Source organism: Anopheles gambiae, chromosome 3 (genome assembly GCF_943734735.2).
Source record: "Anopheles gambiae chromosome 3, idAnoGambNW_F1_1, whole genome shotgun sequence".
NCBI lineage: Eukaryota > Metazoa > Arthropoda > Insecta > Diptera > Culicidae > Anopheles > Anopheles gambiae.
In genome coordinates, this window is record NC_064602.1 from 77,928,740 (window position 1) to 77,954,175 (window position 25,436).

At 40.4% G+C, this 25,436-nt stretch overlaps 3 protein-coding genes, 1 long non-coding RNA gene and 3 other non-coding genes across 7 annotated transcripts; 3 read left to right on the plus strand and 4 right to left on the minus strand.

Annotated features, from left to right (window-relative positions):
• Positions 1-3,840: 3,840 nt before the first annotated feature.
• LOC1270662 (SET and MYND domain-containing protein 4) lies at positions 3,841-6,242 on the plus strand. The gene is made up of 2 exons (XM_309378.3): positions 3,841-5,666; positions 5,731-6,242. The coding sequence occupies exon 1, from the start codon at positions 4,210-4,212 to the stop codon at positions 4,960-4,962; it is 753 nt and encodes a 250-aa protein (XP_309378.3). The 5' UTR covers positions 3,841-4,209; the 3' UTR covers positions 4,963-5,666; positions 5,731-6,242.
• A 545-nt stretch (positions 6,243-6,787) lies between these two features.
• Positions 6,788-6,859, minus strand: Trnah-gug (transfer RNA histidin (anticodon GUG)). Its single transcript has one exon. It is a non-coding gene; the product is annotated as a tRNA-His (tRNA).
• A 368-nt stretch (positions 6,860-7,227) lies between these two features.
• On the minus strand, positions 7,228-7,300 carry Trnav-aac (transfer RNA valine (anticodon AAC)). Its single transcript has one exon. It is a non-coding gene; the product is annotated as a tRNA-Val (tRNA).
• A 1,863-nt stretch (positions 7,301-9,163) lies between these two features.
• LOC133392994 (uncharacterized) lies at positions 9,164-18,760 on the minus strand. Its single transcript, XR_009765947.1, has 3 exons — positions 17,775-18,760; positions 9,470-9,901; positions 9,164-9,375 (listed from the first exon to the last, which is right to left on the minus strand). It is a non-coding gene; the product is annotated as an uncharacterized LOC133392994 (long non-coding RNA).
• LOC133392992 (zinc finger protein 250-like) lies at positions 9,764-14,124 on the plus strand. The gene is made up of 4 exons (XM_061655751.1): positions 9,764-10,277; positions 10,534-10,701; positions 13,100-13,160; positions 13,239-14,124. The coding sequence occupies exons 1-4, from the start codon at positions 10,255-10,257 to the stop codon at positions 13,968-13,970; spliced, it is 984 nt and encodes a 327-aa protein (XP_061511735.1). The 5' UTR covers positions 9,764-10,254; the 3' UTR covers positions 13,971-14,124.
• Positions 18,761-22,367: 3,607 nt separating the features above from the next.
• Positions 22,368-24,795, plus strand: LOC1269072 (SET and MYND domain-containing protein 4). Its single transcript, XM_061655745.1, has 2 exons — positions 22,368-24,210; positions 24,274-24,795. The coding sequence occupies exons 1-2, from the start codon at positions 22,730-22,732 to the stop codon at positions 24,638-24,640; spliced, it is 1,848 nt and encodes a 615-aa protein (XP_061511729.1). The 5' UTR covers positions 22,368-22,729; the 3' UTR covers positions 24,641-24,795.
• A 500-nt stretch (positions 24,796-25,295) lies between these two features.
• Positions 25,296-25,367, minus strand: Trnah-gug (transfer RNA histidin (anticodon GUG)). The gene has a single exon. It is a non-coding gene; the product is annotated as a tRNA-His (tRNA).
• Between the last annotated feature and the right edge of the window lie 69 nt (positions 25,368-25,436).

Below are 25,436 nucleotides of genomic sequence, written 5' to 3' on the forward strand. Positions count from 1 at the left end.
TAATAAGCAGTGATTTGCCACAAGGTGTGAGAAAGGGTCAAAACATACTCAATTAACTAAGGTGTCGGCCACAGCGCGAAGGCCTCGGCCACGTGCATGGATGGTAACGATTAGCTGGTTCCCGTGTGGGTTTGTTTTTGTCACTTTGATTTCGCGTTAAAGAGCTTACTGATACCGGATCAGACGAGGTGACGGTGGCGTACAGCCTTCGGGGTGTGTTTCTCAAATTGTGACACATTGTACATTGCCGCCGGTAGTTGCTGGTATTAACAAAATACACCGTGATGCTGATTCGGGTGACAAATTGAAGTGTAGGAATGAATTTACTTAATGATTTTTAAATTAAGTGATTGCCTTAGCACCCTTTTCTGACTATTGGTTGCCGTTTCATGACACTGAAGAACACAAATTAAGCTCTGTTCAAAATTTCACTGACTCCTTTGCTTCGATCAATGTCTTCAGTCCCACAAACAGCAAACAAGCAAACCCTTCGTGTGCCTTCTGGACCAACGGAAATCTCCAGAACATCTCCATGGCCTACTCAAACACACTCTCGTAGCCCGGGATTATGTTTCCACTATTTACACATCAATTAATTCCCATAATGACTTCTTCCGATTGCTTGCCAGAAGTAGCCTAAAGAACTCCTGCCATGATCCTGTCCCTATTTGTCTGTCCTTTTGCCATTCTTTGAAGGAGAAAGTGCGCCTCCGAAATGAACAACAGCTGAACCAACTCTTGCCTAAAGTGGTTGCCGCAGATTGCTTCCAACAAAGGTACTTCTGGCCCGAAAATTGATCCTTTACAGACACCTTTCCTTTTGGGACATATTCGTCCTCCGTTGATCTTTTTATTACATTGCTTGTGGTTGCACAATGTGGTTCAATGGATGATGATTGTTACATTACAGACACCTGGCCATGGCCTTCTGGGCAACATGAATTTCATGCAACTTCTGGGTTAACGTTGAATTACAGACCATGAAATTAAAAATTCGTTTTACATCATGGATTAAGAACCAATAATGCAAGAAATGGCTGCATCTTTGTGGCTGTTCATAAAAAACAACACTTCAAAAAGAAAAAAAAATCTCGGTTTGAAACGAATGTAAACAGCCGCATATGCAAACTCCTTGTGTAAGAATTGATATTGATACTTACTTGCAGTTTCCAATCCGGACATTGTTATCAGATTACTTTCAGCAACAATTTATTTACCTAATGGTCCATTTTTCACTCAAATGTTTACTCAATTTCAGGAACCAGCTTCTGGTTTGTTTACTCGATCGACGCACATCGATAGAATTTTGTGGAGTGCTTTGGCGTTTTGCTGCAGTGGCACATTCCATCGATGACGTCATATTGGGAGGCATTCGAGCTCCCCATCAAGGTGGATTAAAAATATCAGGTGGTGGATTAGGGCCTTTGGGGGGTCGCCATAGTTGAGGGACTTTACGTCATTTTTGAACCGTGAACCATTGGTTTCCGCACACAAAGCTTAGCAAATAGAACAGATTTCTTTGTTATTATGTGCATTTGTGTGTGTCTATTGGTTTTATCGAAAAAATGAGATATATTAACAAAAGATTTGATGATTTGTGTATGCACGAAATTTAAAATCATGTGAGTATGAGTTCTAATCTCACGTAAATTGTCCATGCGGCTCGTCGATAATAAGGAATCAATGTGAAAATTGAAAAAATAATGGTTTTCTTAATTTTTATCTCCAAAAATGTCGAAAACACAATGAATTATTGAATAAATTCACGGAACAAAACAAAATAACACATTTTAATCCATGTTCTAATGTTTAATAAGAACTCGCAAAGTCCAAAATATATTTTTAAAGAATATTTAATCGAAAAAATTGGGTAGATAAATTATATGAACAAATTTAATAAATGTAAACAAAGTTTGAATCCTGGGGATTGACCTTACGTCAAGTGACGAATTGTCAAAATGCACTAGAGTCCACCACCTGATATTTTTAAATCCACCTTGCTCCCCATGGAACGTAACACGGAGCCACACCTGTACAAGAAGTTAATAGGAGCAAAGCCACGGGGGTGACAAAATGCTGATTTTTTTTTAAAAGGGAGCTTGTGTCATTTTTTAAGCTTTGTCAAAATTTCGTAACCTAGAGCAGCCAGGAAATAAAGTTGACAAAAGTTGACAAAAAGTGTCAACATTTAACGTCGCAAAGAAGCGTAAACAAACAGCTATTTGGCGCAGTTGTGACCCATTGCCCAAGTGCCACAAATCCACTAAACGACCACTAAACGGCTTCTAAACGACTCAAGTTCTCTACCTAAACGGAATATAGAAAGACTTCGTTTAGCAGACGGCAAACGACTCATTTAGACTCATTGCATTCTAAAAATAGCAAAAAAAAGCTAGTGGCGCTCTCTGTTGGTGGGATACCGCAACCAGTTGAGCTTCATCGCTTGGAGGAGAGCTTTCTTATTTCCTCTGTACTGTTGTATGGTTTCGCATTGAAGTTATGCATCGCTAGAACTAGAACGACGATACGATTGTTTAAATACTAAACACCAACGGAAACCACCAGCACTGAAGCAAGTGAGATTTGAGTAATGGTCGTTGGTGTTGATACCCACGGGTCTGACCACACGACCATTCATATAGATTTTTGCTCAGAAAGTTAGAAGGCTATATACGTCATGATAAGATGAAACTTGTCGAAACACATTGCAAGAAAAGGATACGCCATCTAATGATCAAACCAATGAAGCTGTGGAGCTTTCATTTTTTTCTATGGATATTCAATTTTCCAGTCGTTTAAGCTTAATCTGTGGCGCTTGGGAAAGAGCTATTTGGCGCAGTTGTGACCCATTGCTATGATAATAATGTTAAAATGCATGTTTCTAACTGATGTATGTATCTATTTAGTACTTCTTAAACAAAATATTGATGAAATTCAGAGCTTTGAGCTTTCTGTCGTTCTCGTGTATATTTTTGGTGCGGCTACGAGAAAAGCTCATATTTGCAGTTGACAAGCAATTTGGACAAATTTGAATTTTTTTCAACATTTTTTCACCTCCGTGGCCACGCGCCAATTAATATCACCAATTTGAGTTTATTAAAACGTATGTTTATGCGTTAGCCGTTTCGTAATCCTTTTGCATCTTCTTCATCTCATGACTTTTTACACGATGTTGGTTTTTATATGAAATTAAGCTGATTAAGCAGATTAAGCTTAAACGACTGGAAAATTGAATATCCATAGAAAAAAAATGAAAGCTCCACAGCTTCATTGGTCTGATCAATAGATGGCGTATTACAACTCATCATTATATTGCTATCCTTTTCTTGCAATGTGTTTCGACAAGATTCATCTTATCATGACCTCTATAGCCTTCTAACTTTCTGAGCAATAATCTCTATGAATGGTCGTGTGGTCAGATACGTGGGTATCAACACCAACGACCATTACTCAAATCTCACTTGCTTCAGTGCTGGTGGTTTCCGTTGGTGTTTAGTATTTAAACAATCGTATCGTCGTTCTAGTTCTAGCGATGCATAACTTCAATGCGAAACCATACAACAGTACAGAGGAAATGAGAAAGCTCTCCTCCAATCGCTGAAGCTCAGCTGGTTGGGGTATCCCATCAACAGATAGCGCCACCAGCTTTTTTGCTATTTTTAGAACGCATGAGTCGTTTGCCGTCTGCTAAACGAAGTCTTTCTATATTCCGTTTAGGTAGAGTGCTTGAGTCGTTTAGAAGCCGTTTAGTGGTCGTTTAGTGGATTTGTGGCACTTGGGTTTTGTGAGCAAAAAATGGTATTTTTTTTTTTTTTTTTATTCAGGAGTAAAGCAAAAAATGGTATAGTATTAAAACAAAAAATCATAGAATGAATAATTCTTCCTTATTTTGCAATATCGCTAATCTGTTTTTCTTTTTACAAAATAATTTAACGATCGCTTGTTTGACCCTTGTTTAGCGTTGCTATTCAGATTGTCAACTGGGTGTGCGGATCGGATCGCGCAGCTTTCCAAACGTCAACGGATAATTCCACCACAAGGAACATTCTTTTGTGCGAGTTCAAAGAAACATGTTCCATCTAGAGGCACGCTTCTTGAGGAACAGAACGCTTGAGTGATTTAGCTAGTTTTAATTACTAACCAGAGTACGTTTGTTTTATTTAGTGGCAGAATTCAGTTTGTTCTGTTTGCCTTCTGTTGCCTTAAAAAATGGAGGAATATGTTGCGGAACTTCATGAATACATGGACACGTTAAACGAAACACAGTTAGTGACATGTAGAGCAAAAAATAAGCGTGTGTTGTTTGCAAAAATGTACGATACATTCCTTAAACCCAGTATATTACAAGCAAAACTTAACAATCTAAGTGCTAAAGAGACTGTCGAGCTCCTGGCTCCCAAAATTGGAGAGTGGATTCGTAACTATTCCGTTTGTGAACAATTGAACTTGCGCAACGATTTAAAGGAAAATGCAAAAGCGACTCAGCTACGGTCCGAAGGAAATAAAATGTTTCACCCGAACGTGAAACGCTACATCGAGGCCATCAAGCTGTACAATGAGAGCATCACCTTTTCCGAAAAAGGATCGGCAGAAAGGTCATTGGCCTATGCAAATCGCTCAAACATTTGTCTGAAGATGCACCGCTTTGAGGACTGTTTGGAGAACATTCGGCTTGCTCGTGAGTCAAACTATTCTGGAGAAAAGTTGAATCAACGCGAAAAAGAGGTTAAAAATGCTTTGGCAAAGGCTCGGAACAAGAATGCTTCATCGAGCAAGGTTTCTCCGGATGTGGTGGAAGAGCCCGAGCTAAGCTATCCGGTCAAAGAGAATGCGCCGCAAGTTGCCAACTGTCTGGAACTGCGCAAAAACGAAGAATATGGACGGCATGTGGTTGCCACTCGTAAGCTGAAGGTGGGCGATGTCGTGATGATCGAAAGACTCGTTGCGATATGTTCGATGTGATTTTGCCATGGCGAACGACCATTCACATTGATTCCGTGCGAAAGATGTACAATGGCCATGTACTGTTCGGAGGAATGTCTGAGTAAAGCGTACAACAACTATCATCGATATGATTGCGGGCTTTTACGAGACTTGTATGAAGATTTCGAAGAAGTTTCCTTGATTGATATTCGCATGATAGCCATTGCGATCACAACCTTCGATAATAATCCAGAGACACTGAAGGATCATCTCGACGCACTGGATGAATCCAATGTTAACGGGTTTACGATGGATTGGAATAAAGCAACGCAACAGGACATTTTCAACACGGTGCACGTGTTAACCACTAATCAAGAACGGCGAGACAGCATGTTTGTTGCAATGTTGATCTTCAATGCTACCATCCTACATACCCTTATTCTGGAAAGAACAGAGCTGGGACCGGTGTGTGAAGCAAACCCAGCGACAAACAAGTTTTTACAAGATTTGATCCTGCGATATATGCACATCGTGGAATGTAACAGAAAATTGTTGTCCTTTAATGCGTACAAGGTGAAGCAATACGTGCCTGAATCATTTGCAGTGGGTTGTTATCCATTGATATGCATGCTGAATCATTCCTGTGCTCCCAACGTGCAACGCATTACTTTGCGCGATGGGCGGTGTGCCGTTTTTGTCATCCGTCCAGTTCTCGAAGGAAGTCAACTGTTCGATAGCTATGAGTAAGTGAAATCAATAGAAGAAATGGACACTCTTCATCATACTAATAAATTTCATTTGTTTCAGAGCGGATCACAAATCGCATGAACGAGCAATGAGGCAATCAATGTTGTCATTAGCGTACAGCTTCCGATGCACGTGTGAAGCATGTACGTTCAATTATCCTTCAATTAATTGTAATATATCAAAAAACAGAAAAAAACTGTTCTATTATAATTCGATACTGAAAACACATGATTCTAAGAATGTGCGCAAACTCATGTCGCAGCTACGGCATTTTCTTAATGAAACACCAAAATTGTATCCTGCAGATGAAGTTTGCATTAGTCAGATAACGTTTGTACGGTCTCTTCAAATATTGTACAACCAAACATCTGAAAATGCAGAGTATTGGAAACACTGCAAACCGTAATTAATGTTCCCAGAAAAATGCTTGAAGTTCTGAGTACAACTGAGTTAATATCCTTACGTATATGGTTGACTTGAATTTTAACACATCTTATGTTCGTTCAATATGCCCATGAATTCAATATGATGATAATAAACTGAATTTTTCTTTTTGATAAATAACAACTTAACATTTACGGAGTATTGCTATTCCTTCCGAAACTTCAACTTTTCATAGATGCACTATCGAAATAAATCAAATAAATCATCTCACACGATGTAAAGAATCGCTTCCCATAAACGGTTCCTGTTATCTAAACGAAATATCTCTCTAGGATCACGTGAATCCCCGTGGGAAATTGAAAGCTTCTCGGGATAAGGAGTACAGCTCTTTCCTATATTGACTCGGATACTTCTCTACTCGTTTATGTGATGATGGATGGAAACGCCCGTAAGCAGTAACGCTATACCACCTGTCATGTTGTTCAATGCCTTGCGGGTATTTCGAGCTGTATCTTTTTCGGAGTATCCTGATTGTCTTTAATAGCCAGAGAGGCCACTTCCAGGATAGCAAAAAAGCATTAAGATAAGCATTGTAATAACGTTTGGAGATGTTCTGGCTTCGTATATTGTAAAAGGTTTATTCTCACCACCGTCTTCCGTGACAGTGCCCTTGGGAAGAGGAGATTAATTAATCAGTAGAGTATCCATCTTACTCTTTCTTCCACTGTGACACTGCCGTGACCAGGATTCGAACCTGGGTTACTACGGCCACAACGTAGGGTCCTAACCACTAGACGATCACGGCTACAGACGGTGAGTGCAAAGTTTCTTACACGAACAGCACAACTATCGATTCAAATCGATGGCTTTATTGGCCATGCAGTGGGGAAAGCATCGACTGCCCAACTGAAGAGAAAGTACGCCAAAGAAACAGAGCGAAGCGTATGGAACAATATGATCGAATCTCCATTCCAGGGTGGGGTGAACCAAAGCAATGTAGAGAAACAAGATCAAAGGTAAGCATGGTGAATGTGTTGGTGGTTAAAAATATATCCAAAATGTTATGCCTCTGTCCTCTACCATCATTATCAATGAATACTACAAGTTCAGTGAAGATCTTTCCAGTAAAAGTAGAATTTATTTAGAGCAACGGATGGGATTGGATGATAAAAATGTTTCCGCCCGGGATTGAACCGGGGGCCTTCCGCGTGTTAGGCGGATGTGATAACCACTACACCACGGAAACTTGCATCTGTTGTTCTCTAAGTATTTGCGAGGTTTGGGTAAAGCTTAACATCGATTGTTAGATGATTTCAGTCTTTTGCTCTAGCTCAAAGTTCGGTCACGTTAAACAAATCGAAACTGTTCCACCATCGTACGTGAATTGCAATCAGAACATACGCAAATGAAGCATGTTTCGCATGAGAGCATGTGCTTGGAACACGAAATGAACATATAAATAAATCAACACATCATTCCATAATACCTTTAGCCGTTTCAACGAACGATGAACGTGGCCCAACCCGAAGGCCAATCCGCGGTACAGGTGAATGATTATTGATTATGTTCATGACTCATTAGGGTAATTGAATCCTTTGGGTGAGCTCCATACACTGCATCGACGTTGTTGGGAATGCTTTCTGAGTATTGGTTTATGATTTGACTGTTGCACAATTCAAATATTACTTTCTACAGTTATTTATGACAATGAACAATGCTGCCCACAAAACCATGGCGTCACATCCATTTAATTCACTCGCGAGCAGGAATCCACTTCCCAAATTAATTGTAAACATGCCGATTGTTAGCGAGATTGCGTCGTTTTAAAGGATTTCTCTCCATACACTCCATGATGCACAAAAACTAAACACCCTTTTTGCCCAAACCGACCACGTTACATCAATTCCAGCTCTTTTCTGGGAGGATTTTGTTCTATTGCGCTCCCTCGGCACCGATTGGCGATAGAAAAACAGCTGCGAGGCAGTTTAAATTTAATTATAAACTGTTGTTTTTCTTCATCCTTGTGCAACCAAAAGCACACGCGGACTCTCACTCGGACCCGAGCCACATCGATGGAGGGATGAGAGAACCGTCATTCGTTACGGTGGAATGTGCCTTGCGGCCATATTGCACAACCAGACGATACGGCTGCCACATCCGGCGTTACAAAAACACGCAACCCAGCTCATGACGATGTTTGTCTTAATCTTTCACGGTACCATGCCGGCTTTGCAGGGTGGATTGCGTTTGCTATCTGCCGTTGATTGGATATTTCAACGAGGATAGCAAAGGAAGCTCCAAAACACGTCGGATGAGTGATTTTTTACATGAATATTCGCACACCACCAATACAATCGATCAATACCCACACACAATCGCTGAATATATGAGATCAGTTAAACGATTTGTAACACCTCCGCCATTAGATCCTCTGCCCGATAGCTCACTAATCGGTTAATAAGGTTTTGCCAAATACATAAACTACCATCTATCGCCAGTCTCGTCCCTCTAAAACCGATCATGAGTCCTCTCCCAAGGTTTTGTATGTGCATGTTCCCCTCCTGTGCTGAGACCCCCGGGAAGGAAGATCGGAAAATCAGAGATTAGCGTGTTTTCCTTGGCATTATTTGGCCAATCGCTTTTCCGATAAACGTGATCTCCTCCATTTCGCTTCGTTGTCTCATCATGTACTGGTTCCCGTATGCCCTTGTCAATTAGCAATTGCGCATGGCACTGACGTCACGACTAACGGAACAGGATGCGCTTCCTTTTCGCGTGCGCGGTACGTTATCTCTTTCAACTGACATCTCTCTTCTATGAGTATCTCCTACTCTTTCACTGTCCTGAACTACGAGACCTCTCTGGTGTCCCAGATTCCTCTAGAAAGTATGACGAATAGAGAGCTCCATGGAAATCTCTTCCCCGTGACACACAAGGAAGAAGGAGAAGGACGCTTACCCGTGTCTCCATGCTGCTCCAACACTATTTATGGAGCCATTTTGTTCGAACAGAAGAGATAAATACATAATCCTTCTAATTTCCGTAAATCAGTAATCGTTCTCACCTTCTCCGTCGACCTTCGTAAAGCTCACCTGAAGATAATAAGCGCTTAGCAGTTCGGCAACACATTATATTTCTTTGGTAGTACATAGGAAGAGTTCCATGTTCAGATAAATGACAACCATTACAAACGAATCCATTTCGTCCTCACCAAACACCTTGTCCTCCCGTAGAATTGTAAATCTGATTTGGAAAATAAATAATCGCCTATGTGCAGCGCGCGCGTGTCCTCATGAAATGATCCGAAACTGGCCAGAGAGCCTGAAAGAGACCAAAGATATGAGAGAAAGAATCAACATATTGTGAGAAGTGAGATTTCCTATTTCCAATTTTTCATTTTTCTTCGCTTACTCACTCCTTTCTGTTGTTCCGCAATTCGCTCCGACAAGGTCCCAGCAGGTCCGCGGATTATGTGCAGATGAGTGTCGTGTGTCCTGCCTTACCAACAGACGGGATATGGTGAAAGAGCATGCCAGAATGATCCCTTCTCTTTCTGTTGTTTTCCATCGTCCTTTTTCTAGCTTCAGCGGTACCGTCGCACACATAAGCATTAGATTTGTTTACCTTGCTGCCTTCGCTCCGGATTTTCTACTTTGTGCAACGCCATCCTCGGGCGGCAGGGAGATGACTGGGGTGGAAGGACTTCCCTTCAACCGGACCATCCAGGAAAGGAGCTACTTCGATGGCGTCAAACTGTGCCAGCCTCACTTTTGCGCGAACTGTCGAATGGAATTGGTGTGATTGGGTAGTTGACATCAGTTGGACCCGTTGCCATCGTAACGTGAACCTGTCAGTGAAGGCCAAGAATCGTATTCTGTGCATCATAGTAGCTAAGCAAGTGATAAATAAAGAACAATTGACGACATGGCGAGGAAGTAAACATCGAATCTTAAATCAAGCAGAATATAGCTTTTTTGTCAAGTAGTGAATCAAACATTCCCCATTGGATTGAACCCGGAAGAACATTTTAATCTTCTATCCCGGATATTTGTGTTACTTTATGTGAATGTGACCTACCGAAAGAAATAGAGACTCTTGCAAAAAAAAAACGTTTCTCTGTCGCGTGTATTGTTCCCTTCAACTATCCGGTATTGGAAACAAACTATTCCTATCATCCCGGGGCTGAAATAACAACTTAAAATGGATTGGGACATCGTTGACATGTAAGTAGATTAGCTTTTGGTTTCCTTTTTATCGTTTTGAATCAACTAATTGGCCTTTAAGTCCCTGATGACTTACTTTTGTCGTAATTCCTCGACAATAATGAAAATTCTTGTCAATGTCTTTTTTGCCATGACGAACAGATCACATTTTCACGGATCGATGGCATGCAGTCAGTTTATGTATTGATTTCTTTCGGAAGATTCACAACCGTCCAGCGCTTAAATCTCTCTTTTTTTAATTTCCGGTCCTTTTCAGCTTTAATTTCCACCCGGAGAACCAGGAGCTAGACATTGGCATTCAATCAATCCTGCTGAAGGAATCGAGCTTCATTACAACACTTCCACAGACTCAGGACGAATCTTCAGAATGCCACAACACACCAATGATCCATTCATCTTCAACCTGGAAGCCTTCTAAATGCATGTGAGTACACCAACACTGCCTAATCTATGTGGAAACAAGCGTTTTGTCGTTTACAAGGATTAAGAAATTACATTCGCACGATTTGAGGTTGATAAATACTGACAGCGACAAACGCAACGAACCCTTTCCTCAACTACCTTTCGATAAAAACTATTTGTTTGCTAAACGTACCAACCCTGGTGTGGATTAGCAGACGATAAATGAGTTCCTGGGACCTTTGTACTTTGGACTTGTAGTTGTGATGGGTGGAGGGAGCTTTTGTCCTTCGCTTTTCGGTTGTTAACATGGTTCCCGTTTCTACCATTCGGTCGATATTGGACGGCTTCCTTAAAGTCAACACAATACAGCATCCCATTCAACGATCCCAACAATCAGGTCAGGATGGGATATGATATGAACGTCCGCCATAAACTTCCTTACTGTTTAAATTCAGGAGGAAAAAGTGTGTCGGGAAAAATACTTTTTACTGCGAAAGCGTGTGCAACGAACATAAATTACAACTGAACATGATTGGCTTCATTTGCGGATATGAATACGTAATGGAGTGTTGTGCAATGGAAAATAGTGGATTATTTCGCCGCAGTTATCATGGAGAAACATAACAAATGAATCCATAAACATGCATGACTGTGTGCTATGTTGTAAAAAATGGAAAATATAAATTGATTCTTCTCTAATTTATTCATTACTATTGAAAAGACTTTAAAGTAAACCTCAAAGGTTAAGAAATCTGTTCCTCAAAAGAGGTTTCCTTACAGAAAGGCTTCACGCTCACACTTTCTGCAAACACAAGTGTGACGAAAACTTTCTAGTCCGAACCTCCCCTTATCCTTATCTCCTTATCCTTCCTGTATTGGTCACGTTGTTTGGTCTTATGAAACATTCAATCCACAGAGTCGTAGAACCGTTCTCATCCTCCTGTGTTTGCTTGCTGGAACACAACTTCACCAACACCAAGCTACAGCATCAACTTTTGTGCAACTTTCATTCTCTCAATCTCGACCTCAAGTCAACCGATGAGCGACCAGATTATTGGGAAACTAGAAACAATCGGAAAAGCGGTACAAAGTTTCATTGTTTCATACATTTTTAATCACCTGGAATGGAATGGGAAAAGGATTTGTTCAGAGAAAATGATGGATCGGTTGTTTGTCATTAGAAATTGGTTTGATTTTGACTTGAGATGTTTGATTTTGAAGCCGTATAAACCTCCAACGCGATTTATAAAAACGATTTTATTTGCAGGAAATCAACGCCATAATTATCCAAAGAAGGAGATTGCATTAATTACATCATAAGGCTTCTGCAAGATACTTGTTGCAAGAAAAATCCTACTTTACCTTTCACGAAATTTTCCAAAAACTCAAACAAACGTGATTCGGTACATTAAAAGATATTGGAGCAGCAAAAAACATTCTCCCCATCGGTGCCAGACGTGTTTTTTAAGCGGAAACCCTCAGCATATTTAACGATAACCCAAAGACAACAATTACTCGCTGCTAATTAACGCTATTTGCATGGGCACAGTCCGGAAGAATCCGTGAAAAAGACGGCCTCGTTACTCGACAGACAGTTGAACGAATGGAAATTACGCGAATTTACGTTGGAGTTGCGGGATATTGCATGATTTATGAACCTTTGCATCCATCTGTGAGAATAACTCCCCAATCAGACCTATTTGCATGCTTTATGAATCGGGAAATGCTCCGTGACGGAAAGTTTTGTGCTAAATAAATATCATCAACCGATTCCATTTGTGTTGGAATATGTTTTACTAATCAATGGCGAACAATTGTGGCCTTGCATGCTTTACAATCGTCCGCAGAATAAGGCAAATAAATTATTCCTAATCGTCCAGTCGCAGAAGAGAACCGATAATAGTTGGCAGCATTTCAATGAGTTGTTATTTACTCAATTATTTCCATAAACAATCGAAAAGGTTAGAAGAGTATTCACTTCGGCAAAGGTGTATGCTCAATTCACACACTATTATTATGCACTCCACATTTATTGGAAAACTCTTCAACCATGTTCAAATCGCTCAGAGTCTGCTCTTCTACAAACGACTCTCCCTGGAAGGACATTTTTCCAAAGGGGCGTTGCCAGACGATGGACCAATCAGTGCTCTGTTCTCTTCGGAGGGTACGGAAAAAGGACTTCAACAGAAGCAAACTTGATGGCTCTCACAGCTGTGCAAACTGAGATGAGATTCCATCGCACTTAGTGAGAGTCTCCTCCATGCTGACGGGTTAGTTCGATACATTTGCTATTTGTTTGCGGTTGAGTTTAGATATTCTACAGGCTGAAGATAGATAGAGATTCATTCCAATCACTCCATTTCCCGACGGCATTTGATGTCTGTAATCAGTTGTTGTGAATAATATTGTTTGTGTTTCAGATCTCCAGCGTTGGAGCTTCGTGATTCCCACCAGTTGTCCGACACAATGTCCTGTTTAGAGGTATGCAACCTTCTCTTATCATATTTACTACTTCAACCACCGATCTGTTTATCATTTCAATCCCTTTTCACCCTTCAGGAGATAGAAGTACCACACGACATGTGCGAGGAACCCAACGACAGTTTGAACAAGGCTGCCGTTCCCATTTCACCTCCAGACAACTGCTCCAGGGATTCTAGTCTGCGTGACAAACAACTCCACACTGACAACAACCTCCAGCCGAGGGACGAAAGGCCTTTCCGGTGTGCCATCTGTCCCAAGGCGTTCCGGCTTTCCTCCACACTGTCCGCGCACAAGAAGCTGCACGACCAAAGAGGACCCAGTCTACGGTGTGAGACGTGTGGACGAGCCTTCACGCAACCCAGCGCTCTCTCCAGCCATCGACTGCTGCATCGGTCGGATCGGCCACATAGCTGCAGCCTCTGTGGAAAGCAGTTCGTTCGGCTGCATGCCCTCAAGACACACGTGCTTAGTCACGCGAACGAACGACCCTACGAGTGTGACCAGTGTGGAAAAGCTTTTACCGAAAAGCACGTGCTCGTACGCCATCGCAAGACGCACAGTAACGAGCGACCCCATGAGTGTGCCGATTGCTCGAAGGCCTTCAAAGAGCGGTATGACCTGCTGCGCCACACGCTCATTCACAGTGGACTGCGGCCGCACAAGTGTCCCGATTGCTCCAAAACCTTCGTCCAATCCAATGCACTGGTTAAACATCGAAAGTGTCACGAACGGGAACGCACCGTTGGCCATCATCAGTTGAACGCAGCTTCCTTTGCTGTAACTAGGGCCGAAACTACGTGTTGCTAAGTGGAACAGTGACGCAGTGAGAGAAGCAACAAGTGTTAATGTTGATTTGCAGAGTGTAAATAGAAACGTGTTTGAGCAAATGTTATTGTGAGTGTCTTTGGAAAGGCATTCAGAGGAAGTGTACAGTTAAATAAAGTGTGTATATATTCACCGATATGCTTCTGAGTCATCTTAATAATGGTTTCTTATGGAATATTAAATTGACGGACGCTTTGAAAATGAATGTTTTTTCCTGTTTTAGTGACACTATTGAACAAAGTCACTTTACATTCCCTCACTAAATTACCTACGCAAACAACTGATGTCACCCCAAACCAATAGGGACGTTGTTGTTCCATTCCACAATGCCCCACAGTCCCAGAGGAAGGTTTTGTTAGAACCACTCTGTAAAGACTACTCCTTGCCCAGCGTGGTTCCGCTGATTGTTAAGTAAACATTTGGAAGAGGCACATTGTCCTGCAATGAAATTACCTTTAATATGTTTGCACAGGAGAGTACAATGCCAATAGTTACGGAGATTGAGAAGCGAATCTTGACATGCTCTTTCCCATCGCTGCTTCAAGTCACGGCGGTGGCAACATTTGAAATGCTTTCTATTTTCAGGATTTAAAAAGGATTTAAATCTCATGCGCTTTCAACACATTTTAGTGCTTGTGGCTTATACTGTGGCCATGGTACGAAAAAAGGCTCTTTGGCAGTAGAAGTAGAAGCAAATCAACGACGGATTATTTTTGGAAATGGTTTTTGCCTTCAGCTATGACGGACTTTTTTTATTTCACGCAGATTGCATCGCACAAAAAAAGACGTTGTTATTTTTCCATATTTCCCAAATTATGCATGCAAAACGATCCACATCGGAAGTGTTTTTTTAGGACATGATAGAAAAAAATCGGAAGGCAATAGGAAACCGAAAGTGGGTGTTCTTAAAAAAGCCATTTTTTATGCAGTTAATGGTGATTTTTTCTGCTTGTTTGCTTCATCCAATGTTTTATCGATTTACTCAAAATATATAAAAATTTTATCGGGGATTTTTTCCATCACATTCAGCCCTTTTCACAAGTAAAGTTCGAATTATTATAAGCATTTTCCTAAAATACGCATTCTTCTCTATCAAGACACTCTGGTTTTGAAAGAATAATTCGAATAACTTGCTGAACCATTTCTTCCATCTTTGATCCTACACCGTATCTCACATCATTCCACATTTCCTCTTACCAGCTCTGCACCATTTGCAGAATATATGCTGGTTTGAAACACGTTTGAATCATGAATATGGCATAACGAATCTCGTGACAAAATGATTTGTGATGCGACGGTTGGATGATGATTTCAATATGCTCCGAAAATAGTCATCGCGATTCAGAATACGGAGCAACAGAGACACGACGGTAAACCATGTCGAACGTGCTTAAATGCATTCGGGCGTGGCATATAATCCTCGGCGCTTTCGTCAAACATCAAACCCTTCGTTATCATCATTACATCAATTATGCTGTAACTTTGACCGGGGAATACTAGGGGAATAGAACGTTGAACATTGTAATTGAAACCATTGCCAGGGTTAGCGGCCCTTTTTCATGTCCTTTTCATCGGTGTGGTTCTCCCTAGACCGAATTAGCTGAGTTTTGCACGTAAAATAATTAATGGAGCCAGGAAGCAAACCATCCTCATCTCCTAAAATGGTGTAATGACAATATTGAGCGTTAAGCTCCAAACAATTGCACGCAAAAGAGGCCAACTCATTGTTCTGTGCACTAGTATCTTAATTAAAATTGACATTTTAAGGCTGATTTGTCCTATCTAACCAATTTCTGGGAAGAATTGACTTCATTTTTTATGAAATTACATGCACACGGAAACAATACATAAAGAATTTAAATAAACGATATGTCATCCACTCATCTAGAAGTAATAAATACCTTGTGAATTCTATATAGTATACCTTGTGAATATGCCTCCGGACATTTGCTAGGACAGAGATGCTTATCGTAAAATCACAATATTCATTTCCATCACATCCAAACCACTCACCCTTTTATAGCACCATGCAATGACGAGAAGGAAATGCAAAAGTACTTTGTTCAGCTTACGTGACGACCACAACACCAAGGAGTAGTAGGCCACGTGCATGAATGGTTCCCTGTGTAGGTTTGTTTTTGTCACTTTGATTTGGAGTTAAAGAGCTTACTGATTCCGGATCAGACGAGGTGACGGTGGCGTACAGCCTTCGGGGTGTGTTTCTCATTTTGTGACACATTGTACATTGCCGCCGGTAGTTGCTGGTATTAACAAAATACACCGTGATGCTGAGTGAGGTGACAAATTGAAGTATGGGGATTAATTTACTAAATGATAAATTCAGTGATTGTCTTAGCAGCTTTTTTCGACTATTGGCTACCGTCTCCTGACACTGAAGGACACAAATTAATCTCTGTTAAAAATTTTACTGACTTTCAGTGCTTCGATCAATATCTTACTACTTCAGTCCCACAAACAGCAAACAAGCAAAACCTTCGTGTGCCTTCTGGACCAACGGAAATCTCCAGAACCACGCCACGGCCTACTCAAACACACTCTCGTAGCCCGGGATTATGTTTTCACTATTTACACATCAATTAATTCCCATAATGACTTCTTCCGATTGCTTGCCAGAAGCAGCCTAAAGGACCCTGCCATGATCCTGTCCCTATTTGTCTGTCCTTTTGCCATTCTTTGAAGGAGAAAGTGCGCCTCCGAAATGAACAACAGCTGAACCAACTCTTGCCTGAAGTGGTTGCCGCAGATTGCTTCCCACAAAGGTACTTCTGGCCCGAAAATTGATTCTTCATAGACACCTTTCCTTTTGGGACATATTCGTCCTCCGTTGATCTTTTCATTGCATTGCTTGTGGTTGCACAATGTGGTTCAATGGATGATGATTGTTACATTACAGACACCTGGCCATGGCTCGGGGTGAATTTCATTCAACTTCTGGATTAACGTTGAATTGCAAACCATGAAATTAAATATTCGTTCAACAACATGGATTAACCTTCATTTCTTTAACCACCTACCCGGGTATGTTTTGCTTATTCTTTTTATTATAACTTTTTACTGGGTTATCGAATCGATCCAAAAAAATTAGAATGCCTATGGAAACATGTTTTAAAAGAGTGGTGAAAAATTCAGAATTTCTCAATTTTTTTTAAATGTGCTTTAAAAATTAAAATCAACTTTTACCCCTTACTTCTATAACCACCTACCCGTGTAGGTAATACATACAATAAAGGATTTTGGTTTGAATTAGTCGCTAATTTTGTAATGATATGTATAGCAATGCATGTAGTTATATTTATAGAATCTATTCCAAAAGTTTTCTAGCTCTTAATATTCTTCTAAAGTCACATAGAATAAATGATTGCCCCGACAGTCGGGAAGACATGGCGGTGTATTAGTGTCAGTTGAACTAATTGCTATGCATTCAATTTATGTAACTAAAAGCCATACTTCATAAATTTATAACATGAAAACTAGTATTGTTATTATAGCTGCATAGAAAAAGTTGAAAAATACATTTTTTGACCAATAAAAATACAAATTCCCTTATAAAATGTATTACCTACACGGGTAGGTGGTCATAAAGATGAGGGTGTATTTTTGGTCATAGAAACGAAGGTTAAGAAACAATAATGCAAGAAATGGCTTTATCTTTGTAAACCTCAAAAAAATCAAAACAGAAAAAATCTTGATTTGAAACGAATGTAAACAATGCAATGCATATGCAAACACCACGGTTTTTCTATTAGAATTGATATTCATACTTACTTGCAGTTTTCAAGCGGGACATTGTTATCAGATTGCTTTCAGCAACAATTTATTTACTTAATGGTCAATTTTTCACCCATATGTTTACTCGATTTCAGGCACCAACTTCTGGTTTGTTTACTCGATCGACGCGCTTCGCTAGAATTTTGTGGAGTGGTTTGACGTTTTGCTGCAGTGGCACATTCCATCGATGACGTCATATTGGGAGGTATTCAAGCTCCCCATGTAACGTTTTTTTGCAACTTCCCAAAGGCGAATCATTTGGCGCAAGGCCACGGAGCCACACCTGTACAAGAAGTTATTTGGCGCAAAGCCACGGGAGTGACAAAATGCAGTTTTTTTTTTGCAAAACGTGAGCTTGTGTCACTTTTTTAAGCTTTGTCAAAATTTCGTAACCTAGCCCAGGAAAAAAAGTTGACAAAAGTTGATAAAAAGTGACAACATTTGACGTTCGCGAAAAAGCGTAAACAAAGAGCTATTTGGCGCAGTTGTGACCCATTGCTTTGATAATAATGCTAAAATGCATGTTTCTAATTGATGTATGCATCTATTTAGTACTTCTTAAACAACATATCGATGATATTAAGATGTTTGAGCCTTTTGTCGTTTTTGTGTATATTTTTGGTGCGGCCACGAGAAAAGCTCATTTTTGCAGTTGACAAGCAATTTGGACAAACTTGAAATTTTTTCAACATTTTGTCACCTCCGTGGCCACGCGCCGATTCATATCACCACTTTGTATTTTGTTGTGTCCGCACAAATTAAACATGAGACGGTGTGTACGGCACAAACAGAATATGTATATTTTATCACTACTCTTTGGGATCGTTATACAATAACACGTAATAAATAATAACGCATACACACACGCAATGCGGGGAGAGGACGACCGGTCCTGCTCGCGCCGCGATCCTCACTGAGGACGTCACAGGATGACAGCCCTGCTGTCAACAGTGAGCCCTCAGGAAGATGCAGCGGTCTGTCCACAACATATTTATTAAAATACAGGCGGTCCCCGAGATACACGGTTAATGGGGACCGAAAACGGCCGCAAAATACCGCGTATCTCGAATTTCCGCGTAAGTCGAATCTCGTGATTTCCTGCTAAAATATCACAAATTTTCGTGTAATTTTGCAAGTAGGGGGCGGTTTTAGTCACTTTATGAATTATTTGATATGATTCTGACTGAAAATAACTGTTTTAAACCTTTTGAAATAGTTTTTAACATTCGATCAAAACGGAAATTATTTGGCAATTTGAAATTGATGTGTCAAATCAGTACAATTTGCTCAAAGAATTGTCAAATTTAGAAAACCGCGTATCTCCGAATCCGCGTATAAGAGGTACCGTGTATCTCGGGGACCGCCTGTATATGTTTATATGTTAGCCGTTTCGTAAACCTTTTGCATCTTCTTCATCTCATGACTTTTTACACGATGTTGGTTTTTATATGAAATTTTGTGAGCTAGAAATAATATAATATTTTTTTCAAAAAAAATCATACAACGAATAATTCTTCTTCATTTTGCAATGTCGCTAATCTGGTTTTTACAAAATAATTTAACGATCGCTTGTTTGACCCTTGTTAAACCGTCTTGTGTACGACCAAAAAACTTTACGTAATCGTACAACCGCCTACCCGGGTAGGCCATACATTTTGTATGGATCAATTATGTTTTTCGTGGTTAACAGCGTATATCTTTTGAATTACTTGTTAGATTGGAATGAAAACTATCTTATAGGTTCATAATAATGTTTTATAACATATCGTAGGAAAATTAGAATTTTAAAAATCCTATCAATATTTTTTTCAATCAAAAATATGTGCTAACTCTACCACCATAACTGGCCAGGACCCATCCCAAGCGCCACAGATTAAGCTTAAACGACTGGAAAATTGAATATCCATAGAAAAAATGAAAGCCCCACAGCTTCATTGGTTTGATCAATATATGGCGCATTACAACTCATCATTATATTGCTATCCTATTCTTGCAATGTGTTTCGACAAGTTTCATCTAATCATGACCTATATAGCCTTCTCATTTTCTGAGCAAAAACCCATATGAATGGTCGTGTGGTCAGATACGTGGGTATCAACACCAACGACCATTACTCAAATCTCACTTGCTTCAGGTGCTTGTGGTTTCGGTTGGAGTTTAGTATTTAAACAATCGTATCGCCGTTCTAGTTCTAGCGATGTATAACTTCAATGCGAAACCATACAACAGTACAGAGGAAATGAGAAAGCTCTCCTCCAAGCGATGAAGCTCAACTGGTTGGGGTATCCCACCAACAGAGAGCGCCACCAGCTTTTTCGCTATTTTTAGAATGCATGAGTCGTTTGCCGTCTGCTAAACGAAGTCTTTCTATATTCCGTTTAGGTAGAGAACTTGAGTCGTTTAGAAGCCGTTTAGTGGTCGTTTAGTGGATTTCTGGCACTTGGGATGTTTTAAGTGGATGATTAATCTTTTTCTATGTTTTACTTACGTTTCTTTCAAAAGTTATATACATTTTTCAATGGTTTTGCTTGTTGTATAAAAATATATGTTGACGATCTATAAAATACAGTGGAGCGCCGTTTATCCGGGCTTCTCGGGACTTGACCTCGCCCGGATAAGCGAAAAACACGGATAATGAGTCAAATGATATATTTTATCACCAATTCCTGGTTGTTTTTTGGAAATTTTTCCGACTTTTTGATAAAAATAATACAGTTTTTATTAACTTCATGTTTTTCGAAAGAGAATTTTTAAAATTTACCATGAATTATAGTGTTTTTTGTTATGACAATGTGCTATTATAACCGCTTTTTCAAATATCCTCCTCATAACGCAATGTCACTTTTGTATTGAACTGTCATTTCTCAACAGCACGGATAAACGGAAAGCCGGATAAAAGGTACCCGGATAAACGGCGCTCCACTGTATGCTCATGATGTTTTATTAAAAACCGGCTCCGACCGGCTCCAGACAACCTCGGAACCTCCTCCACTCCAACCCAACGGAGCCGGCTCCACACCCACGGCTCCGAAGCTGAATCCGCTCCAGTTACTCCGAAACCTACTCCGCACCAACGACTCCGCGCTCACGGCCCTGGAGGCAGTTTTTGCAGACCGGCTTTTTTTTACCAAAAAAAAATCATGTTCAATAAAGTTTCAATCGGGAAGATCCATAATTAGCTGAGTAAATAATGTTGAAAGGAATCTATACAAAAATCGATAAGTGTTGAACATTGTTCAACAATCACACAATCACATCGGGTGTTAGCTTCTACACTTGCGAGAAGATAGATTCGTTTTTTACGCTATCATACAATGCCGTCCCTATTGAAACGTTAGTCCAGAGCCGTTGGTCCGAAGCCGTTGATTCACCGCCGGCTCCGGAGCCATTGATTCGTCGCCAGCTCCGGGGCTGTTGATGCGGACCCAGCTCCGGAGCTGTTGGTGTGGATCCAGCTCTGGAGCCGTGGGTGCCGAGCCGACTTCGGAGCCATTGGTGCGCTTCAAAACACCTATCCCTATTCGGCAGTAACACTATGACAAAAGTATGAATGTGTGTGTTAACTTTCAGCCAATTCTATTCTTGTAGTGGTTAGTATCATTTTAAAAGAGATTATTTCAGTGTTAAATTCAAAATATTGTTACACTGTAATACAACATTTGAAACAAAAAAAAGACATAAGTACAGGCGGTCCCCGAGATACACGGTACCTCTTATACGCGGATTCGGAGATACGCGGTTTTCTAAATTTGACAATTCTTTGAGCAAATTGTACTGATTTGACACATCAATTTCAAATTGCCAAATAATTTCCGTTTTGATCGAATGTTAAAAACTATTTCAAAAGGTTTAAAACAGTTATTTTCAGTCAGAATCATATCAAATAATTCATAAAGTGACTAAAACCGCCCCCTACTTGCAAAATTACACGAAAATTTGTGATATTTTAGCAGGAAATCACGAGATTCGACTTACGCAGAAATTCGAGATACGCGGTATTTTGCGGCCGTTTTCGGTCCCCATTAACCGTGTATCTCGGGGACCGCCTGTATCCTCTCAAAACATGTGGCAAGGCCGGTTGGGGTGTTGGAGTTGCAGCACATTTTTGATTGAAAAAAATATTCATAGGATTTGTAAAATTCTAATTTTACAACGATATGTTATAAAACATTATTGTGACCCTATAAGACAATTTTAATTCAAATATAAGTAATTCAAAATATATACGCATTTTACCATGAAAAACATGATTCTTCCATACAAAATGTATGGCCTACATGGGTAAATTATTTATATAAACTTAAATAATTTAAAAAAATATTTAAACATTTTTGATACTTACTTACTTATCCGGCGCTACAACCGCTTTGCGGTCTTGGCCTGCCTCAGGAGTGTCCGAAACCGCTCACGGTCTCGCGCCTTCGTCTGCCAGTCCGTTATCCCGGCCTTAATGGCGGACGCCTCCACGCCATCTTGCCACCTCAATTTGGGCCTACCACGCCTCCTCTGTCCTTGTGGACGGCCTAAAAAGACTTTACGGGCTGGGTTTGATATTTTTGATATTTTTTATTATTTGCACTTGGGTAGAAAACATCTTTTCTGAGGCATTTTTAAAATTTGATGTCGATACGATTTTTTAATCCAAAGTTATTTTGAAATAAAGATGCGAAACATACCCGGGTAGGCGGTTGTACACATGACGGTTAACGTTGCTGTTCAGATTGTCAACTGGGTGTGCGGATCGGATCGCGCAGCTTTCCAAACGTCAACGAATAATTCCACCACAAAGAACATTCTTTTGTGCGAGTTCAAAGAAACGTGTTCGATTCGCATGCTTCATGAGGAACAGAACGCTTGAGTGATTTAGCAATTTTCAATTACTAAACAGAGTGCATTTGTCTTATTTAGTGGCAGTATTCAGTTTGCTTTGTTTGCCTTCTGTTGGCTAAAGAATGGAGGAAGCTATTGCGGCATTTCATGAAGGCATGGACACGTTTTACGAACCACAGTCTGTGACATGTACAGCAAAAAATAAGCGTGTGTTGTTTGCAAAAATGTACGATACTTTCCTTAAACCCAGTATATTACAAGCAAAACTTAACAATCTAAGTGCTAAAGAAACCATCGAGTTCCTGGTCCCCAAAATTCTAGATTGGATTCGTAACAATTCCGTTCGTGAACAATTGAACTTGCGCAACGATTTAAAGGACAATACCAAAGCAGCTCAGCTACGGTCCGAAGGAAATAAAATGTTTCACCCGAACGTGAAACGCTACATCGAGGCCATCAAGCTGTACAATGAGAGCATCGCCTTTTCCGAAAAAGGATCGACAGAAAGGGCATTGGCCTATGCAAATCGCTCAAACATTTGTCTGAAGATGCAACGCTATGAAGACTGTCTGAAGAACATTCGGCTTGCTCGTGAGTCAAACTATTCTGGAGAAAAGTTGAATCAACGCGAAAAAGAGGTTAAAAATGCTTTGGCAAAGGCTCGGAACAAGAATGCTTCATCGAGCAAGTTTTCTCCGGATGTGGTGGAAGAGCCCGAGCTAAGCTATCCGGCCAAGGAGAATGCGCCGCAAGTTGCCAACTGTCTGGAACTGCGCAAAAACGAAGAATATGGACGACATGTGGTGACCACTCGTAAGCTGAAGGTAGGCGATGTCGTGATGATTGAAAGGCCGTTCGTTACCGTGCTGAAGGATTCGTTCCGATATGTTCGATGTGATTTTTGCCATGGCGAACGACCATTCACATTGATTCCATGCGAAGGATGTACCGCGGCCATGTACTGTTCGGAGGAATGTCTGAGTAAAGCGTACAACAACTATCATCGATATGATTGCGGGCTTTTACGAGACTTGTATGAAGATTTCGAAGAAGTTTCCTTGATTGCTATTCGCATGCTTGCCATTGCGATCACAACCTTCGATAATAATCCAGAGGCATTGAAGGATCATCTCGATGTACTGGATGAATCCAATGTGAACGGGTTTACGATGGATTGGAATAAAGCAACGCAACAAGACATTTTCAACACGGTGCACGTGTTAACCACTAATCAAGAACGGCGACACAGCATGTTTGTTGCAATGTTCATCTTCAATGCTACCATCCTACATACCCTTATTCTGGAAAGAACAGAGCTGGGACCGGTGTGCGAAGCAAACCCTGCAACAAACAAGTTTTTACTAGATTTGATCCTGCGATATATGCAAATCGTGAATTGTAACAGAAAATTGTTGTCCTTTAATGCGTACAAGGTGAAGGAATACGTGGCTGAATCATTTGCAGTGGGTTGCTACCCATTGATTAGCATGCTGAATCATTCCTGTGCTCCCAACGTGAAACGCATCACTTTGCGCGATGGGCGGTGTGCCGTTTTTGTCATCCGTCCAGTTCTTGAAGGAAGTCAACTGTTCGATAGCTATGAGTAAGTGACATCAGTAGAAGAAATTGACACTCTTCATCATACTAATAATTTCATTTGTTTCAGAGCGGGTCATACATTGCATGAACGAGAAATGAGGCAATCAATGTTGTCATTCATATACAGCTTCCAATGCACATGTGAAGCATGTACATTCAATTATCCTACTTTGAAAGTTCTTCTGGAAGGTAGTGATGTAATCAATTCTGAAAACATGACAAAACATTTGTACTACAATCGGATGCTCAGTTCTCATGAGGATAAGAAAGTGCGCAAAATTATGGCAGAACTGCGGTCTTTTCTGAATGAAACACCAAAATTGTATCCTGAGAGTGAAGTCTGCTTTAGACAGGTAGAGTTTGTACGGTCTCTTCAAGTACTGTACAACCAAACATCTGAAAATGCGGAGTATTGGAAACACTGCAAACCGTAGCTAATATTCCCAGAAAAATGTGTGAGGTTCTGAGTACAACTGAGTTAATTTCCTTACGTATATGGTTAGCGCGGGTTTTTACACATTTGATGTTCGTTCAATATGCCCATGAATTCGATATGCTGATAATAAACTGAATTTTTCTTTTTGATAAATAACAACTTAACATTTACTGAGTACTGCTATTCCTTCTGAAACTTTAACGTTTCATAGATGCACTAGCGAAATAAATCAAATAAATGATCTCACACGATGTGAAGTGAAGAATCGCTTTTCTAAAACGGTTCCTGTTATCTAAACGAAATATCACTCTACGATCACGTGAGTTCCCGTGGGAAATTAAAAACTTCTCGGGATAAGGAGTACATCTGTTTCGTGTATTGACTCGGATACCTCTTTAATCGTTAATGTGATGATGGATGGAAGTATATCTTTATCGGAGTATCCTGATTGTCTTGAACAGCACGAGTGATCATTTATAGGGTAGCAAAAAAGCGATAGCATTTGTGTTGTAATAGAGATTGGAGATAACTAGGAATTGGCTTGGTATACGATAAAAAGTTAATTCTCATCACCGACTTCCGTGACAGTGCCCTTGGGAAGAGGAGATTAATCAGTAGAGTATCTATCTTACTCTTTCTTCCATTTTAGACACTGCCGTGACCAGGATTCGAACCTGGGTTACTACGGCCACAACGTAGGGTCCTAACTACTAGACGATCACGGCTACAGACGATGACTGCAAAGTTTCTTACACGAAGAGCTGAAGTTTCAATTCAAATCGATGGCTTTACTG